Here is a 24,577-nt window from a genome sequence, read left to right as displayed (position 1 = left end):
CTGATGAGGGCAGAACAATTTGCTACAATGAGCCTAAAAAACTCTGTTATTTTTTTAAAACACCAGGCGGTGATTACTTTTGGCTTGCCTTTCACAGTATGTAGGCCCTTGACAGATTAACAGGAACAAAATAGTACACTACCTAAATGTAGGTATGTGGTATGCACTGATGAGTGCAGAAAAATGCTCTACAGCACACTTAAAAACAGTATCTGAGTACATCAGCTGAAGATTACTTTCGGCTGGACTTTCACAGTATGGAGGCCCTTGACAGATTAACAGGTACAAAATAGTACACTTTTTATATGTAGGTATGTGGTATTCACTGATGAGGGCAAAGAAATGCTCTACAGTACACTTAAAAAAAGTATCTGAGTACGGCACCAGCCAATGAATACTTTTCACATGACTTTCACAGTATGTAGGCTCCTGACAGATTAACAGGTACAAAATAGTACACTACTTAGATGTAGGTATGTGGTACGCACTAATGAGGGCAAAAAAATGCTCTACAGTACACTTAAAAAAGTATTTGAGTACCACACCAGCCGATGAGTACTTTTGGTTGGACGTTCACAGTATGTAGGACCTTGACAGATTAACGGGTACAAAATAGTACACTACTTAGATGTACGTATGCGGGATGCAGTTATGAGGGCAGAAAAATGTGCTACAATGAGCCTAAAAACTCTGTAATTTTTTTAAGACTCCAGCCAGTGATTACTTTTGGATGTCCTTTCACAGTATGTAGGCCCTTGACAGATTAACAGAAACAAAATAGTAGACTGCTTTGATGTAGGTATGTGGTATGCACGCATGATGGCAGAAAAATGCACTGCAGTCCACTGAAAAAACGTATTTTTGTACAGCAGCAGGACATAGATCATTTGTTGTGGAAAAATTACACAGAATTGCGCTGAAAATCATTCCTGCCTCCTGTGATAAGATTCATGAATTTAAGGCAGCTTCTTGATATATATGATGCAACGAAAAGCTATCTGCCCCTCTGATAAAATGCTGAATAAAGTGACAGGGAGGTGTATGGCACAAAAATCCTTCTCAGTGAGAAAAAGCAAAGCACTGCACTTCTCTCTGTCCACAACACTGATGTGACTAGCAGTTGGCAGTGGAACGCTGCGGTATGATCAATTGAGCATCTCTGTGTAACACATAGAGACAAGCAGCCATCCTCTGTCTCTCTGCAGTGTATATGGCATGAAATGAGCAGATGCAAAATGGCTGCCGATTATATAAGGCTGTGACATGATAGGGGGTGAATGAATGCTGATAGGCCGCATCCTGCATGTGATACAGTGTCATCCCGACTACCTCCCCTCTAGCCTTTCCTTCCCGCCTTCCCAGCATGCCCTGCCCATGTACTGACATGTGGATCTGAGATTTTAGGTGTCCTGGAGCCTGGAAGGCTGTAAAAGGAAGTTTGTTGAAGTGATTTGCGCAATCGAATCGCAGCGATATTTGCATTCGTTTTAAATCGAATAATTCCTGAAATTATTAACGAATTGAGTTCATCTGCTTCGATTAGCTCATCTCTACTTATTTTAAGTGCCAAACCAGAGATTGTTGCAGTCAGAGAAAGGAGTCAGCGATTTATTATAATTTTAGTTATAGGGGTCCTCTGGTGCTTCAGCTTTCTGAACATTTTGTTCAGAACGCTCGGAGCTGGAGGCCGTGATCATGAAGTCACCGCCACACCCCCTTAATTCATGTATGTGGGCCTACATGCCCCCTCCAATAGACATGAATGGAGGGAGCGAGGTGTTGCCAGGGGCGTGGCCATGATGTCACAACCAGTGCCTCAGCACATTTGTTTAGAACGCCGGGTGTTGAGGGAGATTGCAGGGGGCGGGAGCAGCGGGATCCCCAGAATCAGACATCTTATGCCCTATCCTTTGTATAACAGATAAAATGTCATGCAGGGGAATACCCCCATAAAACTGTCTCCTCAGCTGTGCCTCACCAAGAACTGGGGACGCCTTACTGGTAAGTCTATTTTCATATCTTCAGAAGAACCACTATAGATTATCATTGTCTTTACAACTATTGGTCAGACCTTATTACCACTCATACTACCATGTACCAGTTATAGAACCGAAAATATGTTACACTAAAATTAATCATTAAAATATGTTTATTGAAAATATTTAAAACAATGACATGTTTATATATATGTATAGTGAATGTACTAATATACACAAATAAGATGCGGGTAAAACACACACAAGCAGGATCAAACATATAGAGGGAAGAAGGGACAGAAGAATTTATACACTGACCCCAATGTAAGTCCCAAGAGGGTAAAATAAAGTAACAGAAGGCAATATACATGCAGGACCCCCAGAGCATAAGTAGCTGAGATAAATATCCCCATACAGACCACTTCACAGACCCCTGACACATGTTTCGCTGACCTCTTTATCCAAGGGAGATGTCCCAGGGGTCTGTGAAGTGATCTGTATGGGGTATATTTATCTCAGCTACGTATGCCCTGTGGGTCCTGCATGTATATTGCCTTCTGTTACTTTAATTTACCCTCTTGGGACTTACATTGGGGTCAGTGTATAGATTCTTCTGTCCCTTCTTCCCTCTACATGTTTGATCCTGCTTGTGAGTGTTTTACCCGCATCTTAATTGTGTATATTAGTAGGTTCACTATACTGACACCTTTTCAGCCACATCTCATGTATTATGTATTATATAACATTTCATTGTTTGAAATATTTTCAATAAACAGATATTTTAATGATTTGTATTGGTATAAAATATTTTTGGTTCTATTAGTAGGTGTTGTTATACCTATGGGTTGTCCCCTTGTTTTGGATAGTATTATAATAGGTTAAATTATAATACGTTAGCTAATGTCATTGTTTACATTTACCACAGTAGTGAACCCATATTGTGGTCCACAAGTGCAGGTCCTCCACTCCAACGTAGGTGCACAACTGCACTTAGGGTAGAACATCTCCTATCACTTTAGATGACGTTAATGTAATATTTTAAAGTTAGTCATGACTAGGCATCCACATACACATTTATCTGGTGTCAGGATGCCACTGTGGTACTTGTGGTACATGCAGGCATCCTCCATTGTATGAAATTTTTGCTGGGGATTGCCCATAGCAACGGATAACAAGTGCAGGACCTCCACCCCAGCGAAGGTGCACAACTGCACTTGGAGTTGAGAGTTTCCTTCTATAACCACGTTCATGCATTTATAAGCCGACATGTCTTTGCTTAAGGCTTATACTAATGCACCCTTTTATCTTATTGGGTAGCATTAAGGCTTCCCCTATGAGGCCGACTATAAATGAACCCACCAGGGGGGGGCTTGTAGCCTTTCTCCCCCCACCCATTCTATGTGTGCCTAGTCCACACTGGAGGCAACTGGGGAGTAGTCTGCAAGTCGGATCAAAGTCTGCTGTAATTTTGGTTCCTGGTTTTAGTTATCTGGCCAGATAGGTTTAGTGTTAGGTCCCACACCACTTGAGAAACCTTGGCATGGTGTGCGGGCTCAGGTGTGTCCTTCATATAAGGATATACTGGCTAATGTTTAAATTTTACATATGTTTTGAGGATTAGCTAATGTTATTGTTTACATTTACCACAGTAGTGAACCCATATTGTGGTCCACAAGTGCAGGTCCTCCACTCCAACATCTGTGCACAACTGCACTTGAGGTTGAGCATCTCCTATCACTTTTGATCACGTTAATGTAATTATTATAATAGGCTATCATGTACCAGTTATATTAGAGATCTCTCCTTCTGAACATGGGACGCAGTCATAGCAGCAGGTATGGATTGATTTTCTCGCCTTTTTCCGGCTTCCAGGTAAACAAGGGTCTGAGCAGCGGGATACTAGGATCTGGATGACAACATAAGAACCTTTAGTGGAATGACAGAGACTAAATGTACATGTGTGATAAAAGTGATGACAACCTAGGATGGGGGAGTACAGAAAGTGGGGTGTCCATTCATATGAAGTAAATAGACTAAATAAACGAGGTATAGACCCTGATGGTAGACAGATAATCAGTCTATATTAATGATACTGTATGGCTGCCTTGTGGCCAACATACTTGAGGGATAGTGGAGAAGATCTGACACCTTTGGAGATTTGCTTGTGGATCCTATTGGAGATCGGAGTGGATGCTGCAGCCAACACCCTGAGGAACTCATCAGAATTAGGATTCAGAGTCTGACGGCTCCTTATGTCTAGTAAGTGCAACTGTCTTGTGGACTATAATCCCTTTGATGGACAACACCCCACTATCCAGACCAGTCCTTCCTGTGTAACTTGTTCCACTCATGATAACATATAGCACAATAACCTTTGTCTGTACTGATCCTGTTTGTGTAATAATCTAATGGATCCATCACATACAATCACCCAGTTCAGTGTATTAAAGGGAATCCTACAGCAGGATCACCTGCACTAATCTGAATATACAGGGTGATAGCGCGGGTGATCCAGTTCAAATGCTTTTTATCTTGTATAAATATGTGCAGCTGGATTTTAATGTGAGATTAATCTTAGATGGGGAGGGGCTATCGGCCATAGGGGAAGGATGAAGCATTGCTAACATAGCCCTGGACCACCTTCCTTGTGCAGTAAAATAAATTAGCATATTGGCAACAATAAGGATTTCTCAAGCCAAGTTGTAAAACCACACCCAATCTGGAGACAGACATGGAGCTGTTTTCGAAACAAATTAGTTGTGTTTTTATATTCTTGGATAATCCCTTTAATGCATGTATAAACAGCAATGACCCCATCTACATAAATATAAACAGCAATGACCCCATCTACATAAATTTGACATGTTTTTATTTTTTGAAGACATTAGAGGGCTTGAAAGTATAGCAGAAATTTTCTAAATTTTCTCGGAAAATTCTATATTTGAATTTTTCAGGGACCAGTTAAGTTTGAATTGGATTTGAGGGACTTTTCTGTGAGAAATACCCCATAAATGACCCATTGTAGAAACTGCACCCCTCAAAGTATTCAAAATGACATTCAGAAAGTTTGTTGACTCTTTAGGTGTTTCATAGGAATAGCAGCAAATCTTAATTTTTTACACTTGCAAGTTCTTGTAGAGACATTTTCTTAATTTTTACAAGGGGTAGTATTAGAGAATCCCCTCAAATTTGTAACTCAATTTCTCTCGAGTAAGGAAATTCCTCATATTTAGATGTAAAGGGCTATGTGGGTGCACTAGAGGACTCAGAAGGGAAGGAGCGACAATGGGATTTTGAAGAGTGAATTTTGCTGAAATGGTTAATGGGGGCATGTCACATTTAGGAAGCCCCTATGGTGCCAGAACGGCAAAAAAAAAAAAAAAAAAAACACATGGCATACTATTTTGGAAACTACACCCCTCAAGGAATGTAACGGGGTACAGTGAGCCTAACACTTCACAGGTGTTTGACGACTTTTCGTTAAAGTCAGATGTGTAAATGATATTTTTTTTCCCACTAAAATGCAGTTTTTCCCCCCCAATTTTTTTTTTTACAAGGGGTAATAGAAGAAAATACCCCAAAATGTATAACCCCATTTCTTCTGAGTATGGAAATACCCTATATGTGGATGTAAAGTTCTCTGCGGAAAGCTACAATGATCAGAAGAGAAGGAGTGAACTGAGCTTTTGAAGAGAGATTTTTTTTGAAATGGAGGCCATGTGCGTTAACAAAGCACCCATGGTGCCATAACAGTGGACCCTCCTTCCCCCCACGTGACCCCATTTTGGAAACTTCACCCCTCACAGAATTAATAAGGGGTGCAGTGGGCATTTAGACCCCACTGGCATTTGACAGATCTTTGGAACAGTAGGCTGTGCAAATGAAAATTTCCATTTTTCATTTGCATGGCCACTGTTCCAAAAATCTGTCAGACACCTGTGGCGCGTAAATGCTCACTGTACCCTTTATTGCATTAGGTGAGGGTTTTAGTTTCCAAAATGGGGTCATATGTATACTGGAAACCCTTAAGGACTCAGGGTTTTTCCGTTTTTACACTTTCATTTTTTCCTCAATACCTTTAAAAAATCATAATTCTTTCAATTTTGCACGTAAAAATCCATAAGATGGCTTATTTTTTGTGCAAACAATTCTACTTTGCAATGACATCAGTCATTTTACCCAAAAAACTACGACAAAATGGAAAAAAAATCATTGTGCGACAAAATTGAAGAAAACAAAACGCCATTTTGTACCTTTTGGGAGCATTTGTTTCTACACAATAAATTTATATACCAGTGCCACCTCAATCCTGCTGCTAAAGGATGATAGGTGCCTTCTCGGACGGCACCTAGCATCCTTTTTTTCCGGGTCACAGGGTCACCGGGGACCAGATTGACCCAGAATTGCCAACATGGGGGGGTCTCAGGACCACCCCAATCATTGTCACGGAATGCCTGCTGAATGATTTCAGCAGGCATCCCAGTCCAGTCCCCGCCCAGTAAACAGCAGGGACCGTAAATAATCATTGCGTACAGGTACGCCCTGAGTTCTTAACGATCAGGGATGCTGGGAGTAAGCATACGCCCTGTGTCCCCAAGAGGTTAAATGCTTTTTTCTTTTTGAAGATTTTTCTTTTTTTTATTGGCTCTTGCCTTTCAGTTTGTATTTTAGCCAGTTGTCTTACCTTTTGGAGATTTTATTAGGCTGTTTACTAAAGTAAAAATACAAGGCATGTAATGTATTTACACAGTAACTCACCTGCTTATCTAAATGTCTTGTATATGTGAACTATATAATGATGATCAGGGACAGACAGAAGCTTTACACAATCACATACGTAAATAAGGCTTCTTACCTCCTGTGTGTCCTTCCAGGTTATAGACTGGGGATCCATGTAAAGCTCTTGACCACTGATCGCCCATGGTGTAAAATTTCCCAGTTCGACCATTCGTACATCCATATGTGTGATCTCATTTCTAAATATCCACTGTATTATCCTATATGGATGTACGGCTTCTCCTCGGTCAGTGGAGATATGAAGTAATATGAAGGTCTCATTGGATCCCGTGAACTCTTCATCATCTGTAGCGCTGTAACTTCTGTCTGTGTTGTATAAGTTGTCACGATGCCGGCTGGCAGGAGGTGGATCCTCTGTGCCAGAGAGGGATGGCGAGGACCGTGCTAGTGGACCGGTTCTAAGACACTACTGGTTTTCACCAGAGCCCGCCGCAAAGCGGGATGGTCTTGCTGCGGCGGTAGTGACCAGGTCGTATCCACTAGCAACGGCACCTCTCTGGCTGCTGAAGATAGGCGAGGTACAAGGGAGTAGGCAGAAGCAAAGTCGGACGTAGCAGAAGGTCGGGGGCAGGCGGCAAGGTTCGTAGTCAGGGGAGATAGCAATAGTTCTGGTACACAGGGTATAAACACACAAAGAACGCTTTCACTGGCACTAAGGCAACAAGATCCGGCAAGGGAGTGCATGGGAGGAGACTAGATATAAGCAGGGAACAGGTGGGAACCAATTAAGCTAATTGGGCCAGGCACCAATCATTGGTGCACTGGCCCTTTAAGTCTCAGGGAGCTGGCGCGCGCGCGCCCTAGAGAGCGGAGCCGCGCGCGCCAGCACATGACCGCAGGAGACGGGAACGGGTAAGTGACCTGGGATGCGACTCGCAAGCGGGCGCGTCCCGCTGTGCGAATCGCATCCCCAACGGCCATGGCAGAGCAGCGCTCCCGGTCAGCGCTGACCGGGGAGCTGCAGGAAGAAGGGCGCCGTGAGCGCTCCGGGGAGGAGCGGGGACCCGGAGCGCTAGGCGTAACATAAGTCCAGTTATTGGATTTTCTGGATATTTGTCTTTTATATGTAAGAACATTTCATGTAGAGCATTTGTCAGGATTTCTACTGCTTCATACAAACTTGGAGACACCCCCGAGGAGAGGTATTTCCTCAGGCTTGGCAAAGTAAACTTATAAGTAACATTGTCCATTTCATCAAGACCATTGCATGAAATTAAAGCATCTTTATCGCCATTTATGGCAATCAAATCTATTTCTGTCCAGAATGTCTCATCATTGTAGATATTGGGGAGTTTTCTGTAGTTTTTCACAAAATTTTCCAATTCAAGAGAATGTTGCGATGAAAAGTCCACTGCTAGACTTAGATTAAATTCTGTATACTGGCATTCTGCAGTGACCTGAGTGAAGGCCCAGGATGGAGGGAGGATGAGAGTTTTGTTTAAAAGTAAAAATTCATCAGAAATTACTAATTGTACTCCATTCTCTGAGTAGGTCCCACACATTATAATGACACTGACCTTTGGATTCTTTAAGGTTTGTAAAATCTGTTCATTATTGAGGACCTTTTTCTCAGATAATGTTATGGTGTAGGCGACACAGATCCCGTGCTCTCTCATGTACTTTGTTTGTATCTGTAGTTCATTCTCTCCGGCATCATCATCTGATACTGAAATCCCAACCCAAGTCCAGTCAAAGTGCTTCAATAGTTTGGTTATTACAATATTGTGGACGTGGTGATTTTGGACTGTGCGGAAAACATGTGGATAGAGGAGTCTATCAGATAATGAGTGGTCGGTGGTCCATAACTGATCTGTAAAACATAGAGGGCATATATATATATATATATATATATATATATATATATATATATATATATATATATATATATATATCAGTATTGATTTTGTTATTTTCATAAATGTATTTGCTTTTGTATTTTTGCATTAAAAGAGAGAGGAACTGTAGGGGGAGAGGGAAGTGGTGAGTAGATTTGCTTAAATTATATTAATTATTCTAATTACATTGTTAGGCAGAGAGGGCACCAAATTAGTATAGAAAGGCAAATAGGAGTGCTTTCTATTGGCTGGAGTGCAGATGTGGCCAATATACTAAATTAGGGCACAGAGGAAGCCTAACTAATATTTGGGCACAAAGGGAGTCAATATACTTTATGGAGACATAAAAGAGTATAATACTATTTGAGGGGCATTGAGGGTTCTACCTCACTACCATAGGAGGACACAGAGGGTGCCCAATTATTATATGGAGGCATTGCCGTTGCATAAATATTATATAAAGGAACACAAGGGGCTTTACTAGTATTTAGGAGGGGGCTTAAAGGGGTACTCTGGCCCTAATACATCTTATCCCCTATCCAAAGTATAGGGGATAAAATGTATGATCGCAGGGGTACTGATGCTGGGGACCCCCGCAATCTGTGGGCGTGATTCCCTCCCATAGACTTGTATTGAGGGGGCGGGGCGTGACGTCACATGGGGCAGAATCATGACCCCGTGGTCGTCATGCTTCACACTCGGTGCCTCCAGCGCTGCGGAGAGCTCATAAAGCTGGGAGCGGAAAGACAGATTGCGGGGGTCCCCAGCGGCGGGACCCCCGCAATCATACATCTCATCCCCTATCCTTTGTATAGGGGATAAGTTGTATTAGGGCTGGAGTACCCTTTTAACTACTAAGTATAATAGAGGGGGGTACAAAAACTAAGACGGGTACAGTGAAGGCTTTCATAATATGCAGGGGAAACAGAGGGAGCCTAACTACTATGTGGGCATGCAGAAGAGACATAACTATGTTATGAGGGAACAGAGGGGGCCTATCTACTTTGTGGGGTACACAGGGAACTAACTACTATATAGGTGCACAGATTGTGCCTAAGTAGTTTGTGGGAGGTACAAGATAAGTAATTACAGTTTGTGGACAAATAAGGGGGGCTAACTGCTGTGTGGGGGCAAAGAGTGGGCACTAATACTGTGTGGGGCAATAACGTAATGCTGTCTCAGCTGTGGTTGCAGAGAGTCCTGGAATAGACCCCAATGAATCCTCTGCATAAATAAGTTCATGGTTAGTCTTTGATTTCCACAATTCAATTTTAAATCCCTCCATCGCGAACTTAGGAACTTCCTATAGTACCAGAGGGGTTCTCAATTGTACAGGTAGGAGTTATGCCCCTTTTTCCATTCAAAACTTCTTAGAGACACAAGATAAAGAAGTGAGACATGGACCGGCCTGCCAAGCCTCCTTCAGATGTCATAAGAGTCTTGCAAACAGAGTCATATGCAGAGAAGGCTCACAGCAGAGTGGAGATATACGGAAATATCATTACATAGCACTAGAGTTTTTTCCTTCATGGTCAGTTATCTGAGGCTCCACAATCCAATCTTAGAATTCCCTTTGGCCAGACAATCCTGCCAAGACTTTAGAGCAACTGCTTCCTTCCTGTACTAGACTCCCAAGATCTTGGTAAAATCTGGTGTGATTGAGAAGTGGAACTGGTCTCTGGTGGCCAGAGTCCCATCCCTGAAGAGCATGGCCTCTGAACTCACACAGTTAATTTTTTGGCTCTCCAACACAGATCTCTTGGCAAATAGTCTTTGTCCTAAGGTGCTCAAAACGATAATGTTTCTCATTGATGAGAGGGCAATATAGACATGTGGAGACTTAAAGAGGTACTCCAGTGCTCCTGCATTCTGAACATTTTGTGATCATGATGTCACGGCCACATGCCCTCATGACGCCAAGCCCCTCCATTCATATCTATAAGAGGGGGCATGCTGTGGCATCACGAGGGTGTGTGGCCATAATGTCCACACCACTGCCACAGGAACCCGCCATTTGTTAAGAATGTTGGGTGCTGCGGGAAATTGCGGGGGTCCAAGCAGCTGGACCCCCACAATCTGACATCTTATCCCCTATCCTTTCAATAGGTGATAAGATGTCTAATGGCGGAGTACCTCTTTAAAAGCCTTTCATGCTCCACTGGGAATTTTGATGAGAAGGATATGAAAAGCAGCTACACCTTTAATTGCTGTTAGCCAAATGCTCATTTTGTTGGAAGGTATTTCTCCTAATTCCCCTATACAGTCGTGGCTGAACATTTTGAGACTAACAAACATTTTAGTCTTATGTTTCTATGGTTACTTAAGTACAATTTAAAGCATTTTATATGTTTTTAAACATTTATTAACCATTATATCAATTTTATGCAAAGACTCAATGTTAACAGTGTTGGCCTTTCTTCTTTTTCAAGACTTGTGCAATCTGACAGCCCATTCTTACCTCATTGGTGCTTGGAGATGATCACAATTCTGTGGTTTTGTCCTCGGAACCAGAGGCCCCATATTATGAATGACCAATACCTTATTAAAGTGAGAGACACAAAAGCAGTGTAAATAACTGTCCGCAGTGTGTATTAAGGGGTTACCAACCAGGGCATAAACATAGTGATCCTTATTCGGGAACAGAAACAACCAAAAAACAAGCCCGAATAAACTCAGCTCACCCAAACTTTGGGCAACAAAAATATCCACTAACAAACAAAGGAACAAATACAAGGGGAGGGAGGACAGGATGAAGTTGCTCCTGTTGCCATGGCGATCAAAGAGAACGGACACCCGCACTGCCAGACACTTACAGCTGAGGGGGGGATTGCTTGTTGACCGCCGGACCAATGAGCCCTGGCATCCCCAGGTGAAAACTCTTTAATAATCAAAGGCAGAAGGGGGAGAAGGCAGAGTCAGCATGGGGATTAACCCCTTGCAGCCTGCAGACAAGAGAGAGCACATGAGGAGAGTTAGGAGAAGTGTCAGGATCCGGGTTGGCGTAAGGTGAAGACACTGGAAGTGGATCCTCTGAACCAGAGAGGTGATGGCGTGGGCCGTACCAGGGGAACGGAGTCTAAGGGGTTACTGGTATTCACCAGAGCCCGCCGCAAAGCGGGATGGACTTGCTGCGGCAGGTAACCCCCAGGTCGTTCCTCCCAGTAGCGACTCAACCTCTCTGGCGGCTGAGATGGCGCGGTACAAAAGGACAAGGCAAGGCAAGGTCAGACGTAGCAGAAAGGTCAGAGCAGGCGGCAAGGTTCGTAGTCAGGGGCAACAGCAGAGATTCTGGAAACACAGGCAAGGACACACTGGAACGCTTTCACTAGGCACTAGGCAACAAGATTCGGCAGGGACAGGAAGGGGAAGTGATGTTTTATAGGGGAAACAGTGATTAGACTAGATTGGGCCAGGCACCAATTAGTGGTGCTCTGGCCCTTTAAATTTCAGAGAGCCGGTGCGCGAGCGCCCTAGAGAGCGGGGCCGCGCGTGCCTGGCAGGGACAGAGGAAGGACGGAGCGGGTGAGAAGGGACATGGGATGCGATCTGTGAACGGGCACGTCCCGTCCCACAGATCGCATCCCCTCCGATGACAGGGTAGCAGCGCTCTCGGTCAGCAGCGCCGACCGGAGCGCTGCAAGCAGAGTAACGCCGCGAGCGCTCCGGGGAAGCAGCGGGACCTGGAGCGCTCAGCGTTACAGTACCCCCCCCCCTTGGGTCTCCCCTTCTTTTTGGAACCCAGAAATCTACGAATGAGTTCCTTATCAAGGATATTGATCTCGGGTTCCCAGGACCTCTCTTCGGGGCCACAATTCTCCCAATCAACAAGAAAAAATCTTTTACCTCGGACAACCCTGGAGGCGAGGATCTCTTTCACAGAGAAGATATCAGAGGATCCAGAGACAGGAGCAGGAAGAATGACTTTGGAAGAATAGAGGTTAAGAACAACAGGTTTGAGTAGAGAGACATGGAAAGAGTTAAGAATACGGAGAGAGGGGGGCAGATGAAGTTGGTAAGAGACAGGGTTGATTTGTTTTTTGACTTTGAAAGGCCCTAAAAATCGGGGGCCCAACTTGTAACTGGGTACACGGAATCGAATATACTTAGCAGAAAGCCATACCTTGTCACCAGGGGAAAATACCGGAGGAACCCTTCTCTTTTTATCAGCATGCGCCTTCATTCGAGATGAGGCCAGTAGAAGCGACTTTTGAGTCTAACGCCAAATGGAAGAAAAATCTTGCGTCAATTCATCAACGGCAGGAACCCCAGAGGAAGTGGGGATAGGGAGGGGGGAAGCGGGTGATGGCCGTACACCACAAAAAATGGGGATTTGGAAGAAGACTCAGAGATTTAAAATTGTACGAAAATTCAGCCCAGGGCAAGAGGTCCACCCAATCGTCTTGGCGAGAGGAGACAAAATGTCGCAGGTAGTCACCAAGTATCTGATTTACTCTCTCCACTTGACCGTTAGATTGAAGGTGGTAAGCAGAAGAAAAATTTCGTTTGATTTTTAATTGACTGCAGAGTGCCCTCCAAAATTTAGAAACAAACTGGACGCCTCTGTCTGAAACGATGTGCGTGTGAAGCCCGTGGAATCGAAAAATATGAAGAAAAAATTGTTTCGCCAATTGAGGTGCAGAGGGAAGACCCAGCAGAGGAACAAAATGAGCCATTTTAGAAAAACGATCAACGACCACCCAGATGACTGTATTATTGCGAGAAGGTGGCAGATCGGTGATGAAGTCCATACCAATATGGAACCATGACTGTTCAGGTACAGGTAAAGGAAGGAGGAGACCTGCCGGCTTCTGGCGTGGAGTCTTGTCACGGGCACAGGTAGTACAAGCCCGAACAAAATCAGTCACATCCTTCTGCAAAGTGGGCCACCAATAGTGTCTGGAAATCAACTGCTTCGACTTCTTGACACCAGCATGTCCGGCCAAAAGAGAAGAATGACCCCATTTAAGAATTTTGTGGCGAAGGCGTGAAGGTACAAAGGTCTTCCCTGGAAGAACTTGCACAAGAGTGGTAGGAGCGGAGGAGATGAGACACTCAGGAGGTATGATGTGCTGTGGAGGGGCTTCAGATTCGGAAACATCGGTGGAACGTGATAGTGCGTCAGCTCTAACGTTCTTGTCAGCTGGACGAAAATGAATTTCAAAATTGAAGCGGGCAAAAAACAATGTCCATCTAGCTTGTCGAGTGTTACGCCGAGCGCTCCGGGTCCCTGCTCCTCCCCGGAGCGCTCGCGGCGTTCCTCTCTATGCAGATCCCCGGTCAGACCCGCTGACCGGGAGCGCTGCACTGACATTGCCGGCGGGGATGCGATTCGCATAGCGGGACGCGCCCGCTCGCAAATCGAATCCCAAGTCACTTACCTGTCCCGGCCCCCGGCTGTCATGTCCTGGCGCACGCCAGCTCTCTAAGATTTAAAGGGCCAGTGCACCAATGATTGGTGCCTGGCCCAATTAGCCTAATTAGCTTCCACCTGCTCCCTGGCTATAATACCTCACTTCCCCTGCACTCCCTTGCCAGATCTTGTTGCCTTGTGCCAGTGAAAGCGTTTAGTGTTGTCCAAAGCCTGTGTTTCCAGATCTTCTGCTATCCATATTGACTTCGAACCTTGCCGCCTGCCCCGACCTTCTGCTACGTCTGACCTTGTCTCTGCCTAGTCCTTCTGTCCCACGCCTTCTCAGCAGTCAGCGAGGTTGAGCCGTTGCCAGTGGATACGACCTGGTTGCTACCGCCGCAGCAAGACCATCCTGCTTTGCGGCGGCCGCTGGTGAATACCAGTAGCATCTTAGAACCGGTCCACCGACACGGTCCACGCCAATCCCTCGCTGACACAGAGGATCCACAACCAGCTAGCCGAATCGTGACAGTAGATCCGGCCATGGATCCCGCTGAGGTGCCGCTGCCAAGTCTCGCTGAACTTCCCACGGTGGTCGCCCAGCAATTGCAGCAGATTGCCCAACAAGGACAGCAGCTGTCGCAGCTGACCGCCACGTTACAGCAACTTCTGCCACTGCTACAGCAGCAACCATCTCCTTCGCCAGCTCCTGCACCTCCTCCGCAGCGAGTGGCCGCTCCTAGCCTCCGCTTGTCCCTGCCGAACAAGTTTGATGGGGACTCCCGACTCTGCCGTGGATTCTTATCTCAATGTTCCCTGCATATGGAGATGTTGTCGGACCAATTTCCTTCAGAACGGTCTAAGGTGGCGTTCGTAGTGAGTCTTCTATCTGGAAAGGCTTTGTCTTGGGCCACACCGCTCTGGGACCGCAATGATCCTGCCACAGCCACAGTCCAGTCCTTCTTCGCTGAAGTCCGTAGTGTCTTCGAGGAACCAGCCCGAGCTTCTTCTGCCGAGACTGCCCTGCTGAACCTGGTCCAGGGTAATTCTTCAGTAGGCTAGTACGCCATCCAATTTCGTACTCTCGCTTCCGAATTATCTTGGAATAACGAGGCTCTCTGTGCGACCTTTAAAAAAGGCCTATCCAGTAACATCAAGGATGTGCTGGCCGCACAAGAGATTCCTGCCAACCTGCAAGAACTTATCCATTTGGCCACCCGCATTGACATGCGTTTTTCTGAGAGACACCAGGAGCTCCGCCAGGAAAAAGACCTAGATCTCTGGGCACCTCTCCCACAGTATCCTTTGCAATCTACGCCTGTGCCTCCCGCCGAGGAGGCTATGCAAGTGGATCGGTCTCGCCTGACCCAGGAAGAGAGGACTCTCCGTAGGGAAGAATATCTTTGTCTGTACTGCGCCAGTACTGAACATTTCTTGGTGGATTGCCCTATTCGTCCGCCACGTCTGGGAAACGCACGCACGCACCCAGCTCACGTGGGTGTGGCGTCTCTTGGTACGAAGTCTGCTTCTCCACGTCTCACGGTGCCCGTACGGATTTCTCCTTCTGCCAACTCCTCCCTCTCAGCCGTGGCCTGCTTGGACTCTGGTGCCTCTGGAAATTTTATTCTGGACTCTTTGGTGAATAAGTTCTGCATCCCGGTGACCCGTCTCGTCAAGCCGCTCTACATTTCCTCGGTCAACGGAGTTAAATTGGATTGCACCGTGCGTTACCGCACAAAACCCCTCTTAATGTGCGTTGGACCCCATCACGAAAAGATTGAATTGTTCGTCCTTCCCAATTGCACCTCTGAAGTCCTCCTCGGTCTTCCATGGCTCCAGCATCATTCTCCCACCTTTGACTGGACCACCGGGGAGATCAAGAATTGGGGTTCTGCTTGCCGCAAGAGATGCCTCACGTCTCCTCCCAGTCCCGTCAGGCAAGCCTCAGTGCCTCCTCCTACACCTGGTCTCCCCAAGGCCTATCAGGACTGTGCCGTGCCTCCTCATGGCCCCCGTCCTGGTGACACCCTGCCCCGTGCCAAGCTTCACCCTCTGCCCTCCCTCTCCATTCCCACTCCTGCTGTACTGCCTGCCTTTGAGGAAACCCTACAATCACTCCCAGTGTCCTCGTCCCATGTGAAGCAGTTGCCGGACAAAAAAAGGGGGAGACCTAAGGGGGGGGGGGTACTGTTACGCCGAGCGCTCCGGGTCCCTGCTCCTCCCCGGAGTGCTCGCGGCGTTCCTCTCTCTGCAGCGCCCCGGTCAGACCCGCTGACCGGGAGCGCTGCACTGACATTGCCGGCGGGGATGTGATTCGCATAGCGGGACGCGCCCGCTCGCGAATCGCATCCCAAGTCACTTACCTGTCCCGGCCCCCTGCTGTCATGTCCTGGCGCGCGCGGCTCCGCTCCTTAGGATGCGCGCGTGCCAGCTCTCTAAGATTTAAATGGCCAGTGCACCAATGATTGGTGCCTGGCCCAATTAGCCTAATTAGCTTCCACCTGCTCCCTGGCTATAATACCTCACTTCCCCTGCACTCCCTTGCCGGATCTTGTTGCCTTGTGCCAGTGAAAGCGTTTAGTGTTGTCCAAAGCCTGTGTTTCCAGATCTTCTGCTATCCATATTGACTACGAACCTTGCCGCCTGCTCCGACCTTCTGCTACGTCTGACCTTGTCTCTGCCTAGTCCTTCTGTCCCACACCTTCTCAGCAGTCAGCGAGGTTGAGCCGTTGCCAGTGGATACGACCTGGTTGCTACCGCCGGAGCAAGACCATCCCGCTTTGCGGCGGGCTCTGGTGAATACCAGTAGCATCTTAGAACCAGTCCACGGGCACGGTCCACGCCAATCCCTCGCTGACACAGAGGATCCACTACCAGCTAGCCGAATCGTGACAGCGAGGATTCAATTGCTGGGCAGTCTGGAGATACGATAAATTTTTATGGTCCGTGTAAATGATGATGGGATGCAGGGAGCCTTCTAAAAGATGTCTCCACTCCTCGAGTGCCAATTTAATAGCTAAAAGCTCACGATCTCCAATCAAATAATTTTTTTCTGCAGGAGAGTAGGTCTTGGAGAAAAAGCCACACGTGCGATTTTTCCCAGTAGTGGCCTTTTGAGTTAAAACGGCACTGGCACCAACAGAAGAAGCATCTACTTCAAGGATAAAAGGCTTTGAGGGGTCAGGCCTGGACAGGACAGGTGCAGAAGCGAAGGCAGCCTTGAGCAGATTAAAGGACTCCTCCGCCATAGATGGCCAGGACCTCGGGTTCGCGTCCTTTTTGGTCAACGCTACAATAGGAGCAACGATGTGGAGAAGTGGGGAATAAATTGACGATAGTAATTAGCGAACCCGAGGAAGCGTTGGATAGCTCGCAATCCAGAGGGGCGTGGCCAATCCAGAACCGCAGAGAGTTTGACAGGATCCATTTGAAGGCCTTGGCTGGACACAATGTAACCCAAGAAAAGGTAGACTACTGCGTTCAAAGAGACACTTTTCTATCTTAGCGTAAAGGTGATTTTTGCGTAGGCGCTGTAACACCTGACGGACATGGAGGCGATGTTCCTCAGGGTTAGAAGAAAAAATAAGAATGTCATCCAGGTAAACCACTACACAAGTTTATAGCAAGTCACGAAAAATCTCATTGACAAAGTCCTGGAAAACTGCTGGGGCGTTGCAAAGGCCGAAAGGCATGACAATATACTCAAAATGTCCGTCACGGGTGTTGAATGCAGTTTTCCACTCGTCTCCTTCACGTATACGGATAAGATTATAAGCCCCTCTTAGATAGAGTTTGGTAAAAATTTTCGCTCCCCGCAGACGGTCAAACAATTCAGAGATAAGGGGAAGTGGGTAACGATTCTTAACGGTAATTTTATTTAAACCGCGGTAATCAATGCATGGGCGTAGGGTTCCATCTTTCTTAGCAACGAAGAAGAATCCTGCTCCAGCAGGAGACGAAGATTTTCTGATGAATCCTTTTTTTAGATTTTCTTGAATATACTCGGACATGGCTTGGGTCTCTGGGGCAGAGAGCGGAAAAATCCTGCCACGCGGTGGAGAAGTACCAGTAAGCAAGTCAATAGGGCAGTCAAAGGGTCTGTGTGGAGGTAAGACCTCTGCTTGCTTTTTACAAAAAACATCGGAAAAGTCCTGGTAGGCCTTAGGCAGGCCTGGCAGAGAAGAAGCGATGGTTACTTGACTGATGGGTAAGGTCTTAAGGCATCGCAGGTGACAGGTAGGACCCCAACTTCTAATGTCCCCAGAAGACCAGTCGAGAGTAGGAGAGTGGAGCTGGAGCCAAGGCAAGCCTAGTAAAACTTGAGAAGTACAGTTGGGAAGCACAAAAAATTCAATCACCTCATGATGGAGGACACCTACGTTCATGCGCAAGGGCACAGTGCGATAGCACACGGTACAGTCCAGATTCTGTCCACTGACAGAAGAAATTAAGAGAGGTTTGTCGAGACGGGTCACAGGGATGTTGAATCTGTTGACTAATGAGGCCTCAATGAAGTTACCTGTTGAACCTGAGTCCAGAAAGGCCACGGCAGAAAAGGCAGATTTAGCAGGCAAAGAAATCCGTACAGGAATAGTTAAGCGTGGAGAGGTCACACCCAGTAACGCCTCTCCCATGTTTACTAGGTGCATGCGTCTTCCTAGACGCGGAGGACTAATAGGACAGTCCTTCAGGAAATGTTCGGAGCTCGCACAGTAAAGGCAGAGGTTCTCATTCCTGCGGCGAGTCCTCTGAAATTGGGTCAGGTGAGACCGATCCACTTGCATAGCCTCCTCGGCGGAAGGCACAGTCACACATTGCAGCGGATGCTGGAACAGAGGTGTTGGGCGGGGAAACCGCCTGGTGTGAACGAGATCCTTTTCTTGGCATAGCTCCTGTCGCCTTTCTGAAAAACGCATATCAATGCGGGTGGCCAAATGGACAGGGTTAAGGGTATCTCTCGTGCGGCCAGAACATCTTTGATGTGGCTGGATAAACCCTTCTTGAAGGTCGCGCAGAGAGCCTCATTATTCCAGGCTAATTCTGAGGCAAGAGTCCGGAACTGAATGGCGTAATCGCCCACTGAAGAGTTTCTTTGAACAAGATTCAACAAGACCATCTCGGCAGAAGAAACCCGGGCTGGTTCCTCAAAAACAGAGCGTATTTCTGAGAAGAAGGTTTGGACTGAAGCGGTGGCAGGATCGTTGCGGTCCCAAAGCGGAGTGGCCCAAGACAACGCCTTTCCAGAGAATAAGCTGACCACGAATGCCACCTTAGACCGTTCCGTGGGAAACTGGTCAGCCAATAGTTCCATGTGCAGAGAACATTGGGTCAGGAAGCCACGGCATCAAACTTATCCGGAAGAGAAAGACGGACTCTGGTGCTGGAAGCGGCAGCTTGCAGTTGAGGAACTGGCGGAGAAGATGGCTGTAGAGGCAGAAGTTTCTGAACCATTGCAGTCAGTTGTGACAACTGATGTCCTTGTTGGACTACTTGTTGAGACTGTTGGGCCACAACGGAGGACAGGTCTCCAAGGCTAGGTAGCGGCACCTCAGCGGAATCCATGGCCGGATCTACTGTCAGGATCCGGGTTGGCGGAAGGTGAGGACACTGGAAGTGGATCCTCTGAACCAGAGAGGTGATGGCGTGGGCCGTACCAGGGGAACGGAGTCTAAGGGGTTACTGGTATTCACCAGAGCCCGCCGCAAAGCGGGATGGACTTGCTGGGGCAGGTAATCCCCAGGTCGTTCCTCCCAATAGCGACTCAACCTCTCTGGCGGCTGAGATGGAGCGGTACAAAAGGACAAGGCAAGGCAAGGTCAGACGTAGCAGAAAGGTCAGGGCAGGCGGCAAGGTTCGTAGTCAGGGGCAACAGCAGAGATTCTGGAAACACAGGCAAGGACACACTGGAACGCTTTCACTAGGCACTGGGCAACAAGATCCGGCAGAGACAGGAAGGGGAAGTAATGTTTGTTACGCCTAGCGCTCCGGGCCCCCGCTCCTCCCCGGAGCGCTCACGGCGTCTTTCTCCCTGCAGCTCCCCGGTCAGTCCCGCTGACCGGGAGCGCTGCTCTGTCATGGCCGTTGGGGATGCGATTCGCACAGCGGGACGCGCCCGCTCGCGAATCGCATCCCAGGTCACTTACCCGTTCCCGTCCCCTGCTGTCATGTGCTGGCGCGCGCGGCTCCGCTCTCTAGGGCGCGCGCGCGCCAGCTCCCTGAGACTTAAAGGGCCAGTGCACCAATGATTGGTGCCTGGCCCAATTAGCTTAATTGGCTTCCACCTGGTCCCTGACTATATCTAACCTCCTCCCATGCACTTCCTTGCCGGATCTTGTTGCCCTTGTGCCTAGTGAAAGCGTTTTGTGTGTTTAAAGCCTGTGTACCAGAACTTCTGCTATCTCCCCTGACTACGAACCTTGCCGCCTGCCCCCGACCTTCTGCTACGTCCGACTTTGCTTCTGCCTACTCCCTTGTACCTCGCCTATCTTCAGCAGTCAGAGAGGTGAGCCGTTGCTGGTGGATACGACCTGGTCACTACCGCCGCAGCAAGACCATCCCGCTTTGCGGCGGGCTCTGGTGAAAACCTGTAGTGGCTTAGAACCGGTCCACTAGCGCGGTCCTCGCCATCCCTCTCTGGCACAGAGGATCCACTACCTGCCAGCCGGCATCGTGACAGTAGATCCGGCCATGGATCCCGCTGAAGTTCCTCTGCCAGTTGTCGCTGACCTCCCTACGCTGGTCGCCCAGCAAGCTCGTCAGATCGCCCAACAAGATCACCAGCTGTCGTACTTGACCACCATGACACAGCAACTCCAGTCACAACTACAGCAAGTACAGTCACAGCTACAGCAGCAACAACCATCTCCTCCGCCAGCTCCTGCACCCCTTCCGCAGCGAGTGGCCACTCCTAGCCTCCGCCTGTCCTTGCCGGACAAATTTAATGGGGACTCTAAGTTTTGCCGTGGCTTTCTTTCGCAATGTTCCCTGCACTTGGAGATGATGTCGGACCAGTTTCCTACTGAAAGGTCTAAGGTGGCTTTCGTAGTCAGCCTTCTGTCTGGAAAAGCCCTGTCATGGGCCACACCGCTCTGGGACCGCAATGACCCCGTCACTGCCTCTGTACATTCCTTCTTCTCGGAAATTCGAAGTGTCTTTGAGGAACCTGCCCGAGCCTCTTCTGCTGAGACTGCCCTGCTGAACCTGGTCCAGGGTAATTCCTCCGTTGGCGAGTACGCCATACAATTCCGTACTCTTGCTTCTGAACTATCCTGGAATAATGAGGCTCTCTGCGCGACCTTTAAAAAAGGCCTATCCAGCAACATTAAAGATGTTCTGGCCGCACGAGAGACTCCTGCTAACCTGCATGAACTCATTCATCTAGCCACTCGCATTGACATGCGTTTTTCTGAGAGGCATCAAGAGCTCCGCCAGGAAAAAGACTTAGATCTCTGGACACCTCTCCCACAGTCTCCACTGCAATCTGCGCCTAGGCCTCCCGCCGAGGAGGCCATGCAAGTGGATCGGTCTCGCCTGACCCTGGAAGAGAGGAATCGCCGTAAGGAAGAGAATCTTTGTCTGTACTGTGCCAGTACTGAACATTTTTTGGTGGATTGCCCAATCCGTCCTCCACGTCTGGGAAACGCACGCTCGCACCCAGCTCTCGTGGGTGTGGCGTCTCTTGATGCTAAGTCGGCTTCTCCACGTCTCACGGTGCCTGTTCGGATTTCTACTTCAGCCAGCTCTCCCCTCTCAGCCGTGGCCTGCCTGGACTCTGGAGCTTCTGGGAATTTTATTCGGGAGTCCTTAGTGAATAAATTCCGCATTCCGGTGACCCGTCTTGTCAAGCCACTCCACATTTCCGCGGTCAACGGAGCCAGGTTGGATTGCACCGTGCGTTTCCGCACGGAGCCCCTCCTAATGTGCATCGGACCTCATCACGAGGAAATTGTATTTTTTGTCCTTCCTAATTGCACTTCTGAAGTTCTCCTTGGACTACCCTGGCTTCAACACCATTCCCCAACCCTGGATTGGTCCACTGGGGAGATCAAGAGTTGGGGTCCCTCTTGTTCCAAGGACTGCCTTCAACCGGTTCCCAGTACTCCCTGCCGTGACCCTGTGGTTCCTCCTGTATCCGGTCCCCCTAAGGTCATTAAGGACTCTGCCTGCCACAGGAAATGCCTCTCCCCCCCTCCCAGTCCCATCAGGCAAGCCTCTGTGTCCCCTCATGGCCCTCGTCCTGGTGTCACACTGCCCCGTGCCAGGTCTCGCCCTCTGCCCTCTCTCCCCATTCCTACTCCTGCTGTTCTGCCTGCCGTTGAGGAATCCCTCCATCCTTTCCCGGTGTCCTCATCCCAGGGGAGGCAGTTACCGGACAAAGAGAAGGGGAGACCTAAGGGGGGGGGTACTGTTACGCCTAGCGCTCCGGGCCCCCGCTCCTCCCCGGAGCGCTCACGGCGTCTTTCTCCCTGCAGCTCCCCGGTCAGTCCCGCTGACCGGGAGCGCTGCTCTGTCATGGCCGTTGGGGATGCGATTCGCACAGCGGGACGCGCCCGCTCGCGAATCGCATCCCAGGTCACTTACCCGTTCCCGTCCCCTGCTGTCATGTGCTGGCGCGCGCGGCTCCGCTCTCTAGGGCGCGCGCGCGCCAGCTCCCTGAGACTTAAAGGGCCAGTGCACCAATGATTGGTGCCTGGCCCAATTAGCTTAATTGGCTTCCACCTGGTCCCTGACTATATCTAACCTCCTCCCATGCACTTCCTTGCCGGATCTTGTTGCCCTTGTGCCTAGTGAAAGCGTTTTGTGTGTTTAAAGCCTGTGTACCAGAACTTCTGCTATCTCCCCTGACTACGAACCTTGCCGCCTGCCCCCGACCTTCTGCTACGTCCGACTTTGCTTCTGCCTACTCCCTTGTACCTCGCCTATCTTCAGCAGTCAGAGAGGTGAGCCGTTGCTGGTGGATACGACCTGGTCACTACCGCCGCAGCAAGACCATCCCGCTTTGCGGCGGGCTCTGGTGAAAACCTGTAGTGGCTTAGAACCGGTCCACTAGCGCGGTCCTCGCCATCCCTCTCTGGCACAGAGGATCCACTACCTGCCAGCCGGCATCGTGACAATGTTTTATAGGGGAAACAGTGATTAGACTAGATTGGGCCAGGCACCAATTAGTGGTGCACTGGCCCTTTAAATTTCAGAGAGCCGTTGCGCGGGCGCCCTAGAGAGCGGGGCCGCACGCGCCGGGCAGGGACAGAGGAAGGACGGAGCGGGTGAGAAGGGACATGGGATGCGATCCGTGAACGGGCATGTCCCGTCCCACGGATCGCATCCCCTCCGTTGACAGGGTAGCAGCGCTCTCGGTCAGCAGCGCCGACCAGAGCGCTGCAAGCAGAGTAACGCCGCGAGCGCTCCGGGGAAGCAGCGGGACCCGGAGCGCTCGGCATTACAAGAAGTAATAGTGGCCCTGGTCCCGTGTGCCCCTTTCTAAATTAAGTTGAGGGCCCTTGACACAGAACCAGATGCCCCATATTATGCATAACCAATACCTAAATAAAGAGAGGGGTTACCAACCAGGGCATAACCATAGTAATCCTTATTCAAGAACATAATCCACCAAAAGCCAAGTCCAATTAAACTCAGTTCACCCAAACTTTGGGCAACAAAAATCCCCAACAGGCCGTGGATCAACCAGACACGCCCACCCCCTAACACAACAGGCCAAACTCAATCATTAATTGATGACAGACTTTAACCCCTTAAGGACTTAGGGTGCACAGGTACGCCCTTGCTCCCTGGGACTCAAGGACCCAGGGTGTACCTGTACGCCCGTGGGAATTTTGATCCCTGCCGCGCGCCAGGTGTGGAACGGAGTGGGATGCCTTCTGAAATCATTCTGCAGGCATCCCATGACAATGCATCAGTGGGTCCTGAGACCTCCCCATGTCGACAATTGCAACAAATCTCAGATCAATTCAGATCGGCGATTTGCTGCAATTTCGGGCTATTCGTGTCTCTGATGACCCGATAGCCTGGAAAGTGGGGATGATTGGACCATCCTGAAGGATAGGAGCAAAGTGGCAAGGGTGCCACCTCCTCCTATCCCCTGTGATTGGCCGGTCAGGTCTGACCGGCGAATCGCAGGGCAGCGACGGGGTTGAAAGTTCAGATCCCCCGCTCTGCCCGCCCCTAGAAGTCCAGGCAGAGCGGGGGAAGATCGCAGTGGGGGCAGTTGATGCAGGGGACCGGCGACAGGTACCTCGGGAGCATGCGGGAACGGGAACGGCGAGTGGAGCAGGCAAGGGGGAGGACTGGCAGGCAAGTGGAGGCAGTGGCGGAGTACGGAAATACTCCATATGTGGACGTAAAATGCTCTGCGGGCACACAGCAGGGCTCCGGAGTGAGAAAGCACCTTGTACATTTGAGGTAATTTGCATAGGGGTGGCTGATCGTTACAGCTGTTCTGACATACACAAAAAAAAAAACACCCACATGTGACCCCATTTTGGAAACTACACCCCTCATGGAACATAAAAAGGTGCATAGTGAGCCTAAACACCCCACAGGTGTTTGAAAAATTTTCGTTAAAGTTAAACGTGAAAATGAAAATGTTATATTTTTTTTCACTA

The 24,577-nt window shown here is 48.7% G+C and overlaps 1 protein-coding gene across 1 annotated transcript in view; it reads right to left on the bottom strand.

The window, feature by feature from the left end:
• LOC130312871 (vomeronasal type-2 receptor 26-like) overlaps positions 1–9,893 on the bottom strand; it is a 43,240-nt gene extending 33,347 nt beyond the window's left edge. Inside the window, exons 1-3 of the mRNA XM_056552610.1 lie at positions 9,776–9,893; positions 7,894–8,517; positions 3,759–3,902 (exon numbers count right to left, since the gene is read on the bottom strand). Coding sequence (XP_056408585.1) covers positions 3,759–3,902; positions 7,894–8,517; positions 9,776–9,893 — 886 coding nt within the window. The remainder of the gene's footprint in view (positions 1–3,758; positions 3,903–7,893; positions 8,518–9,775) is intronic.
• Positions 9,894–24,577: the final 14,684 nt, after the last annotated feature.

The sequence above is a fragment of the Hyla sarda genome, chromosome 1 (assembly GCF_029499605.1).
Source record: "Hyla sarda isolate aHylSar1 chromosome 1, aHylSar1.hap1, whole genome shotgun sequence".
Lineage (NCBI taxonomy): Eukaryota > Metazoa > Chordata > Amphibia > Anura > Hylidae > Hyla > Hyla sarda.
Note: the sequence above shows the minus strand (reverse complement) of the source record. Positions and strands in the feature narration are given on the sequence as shown.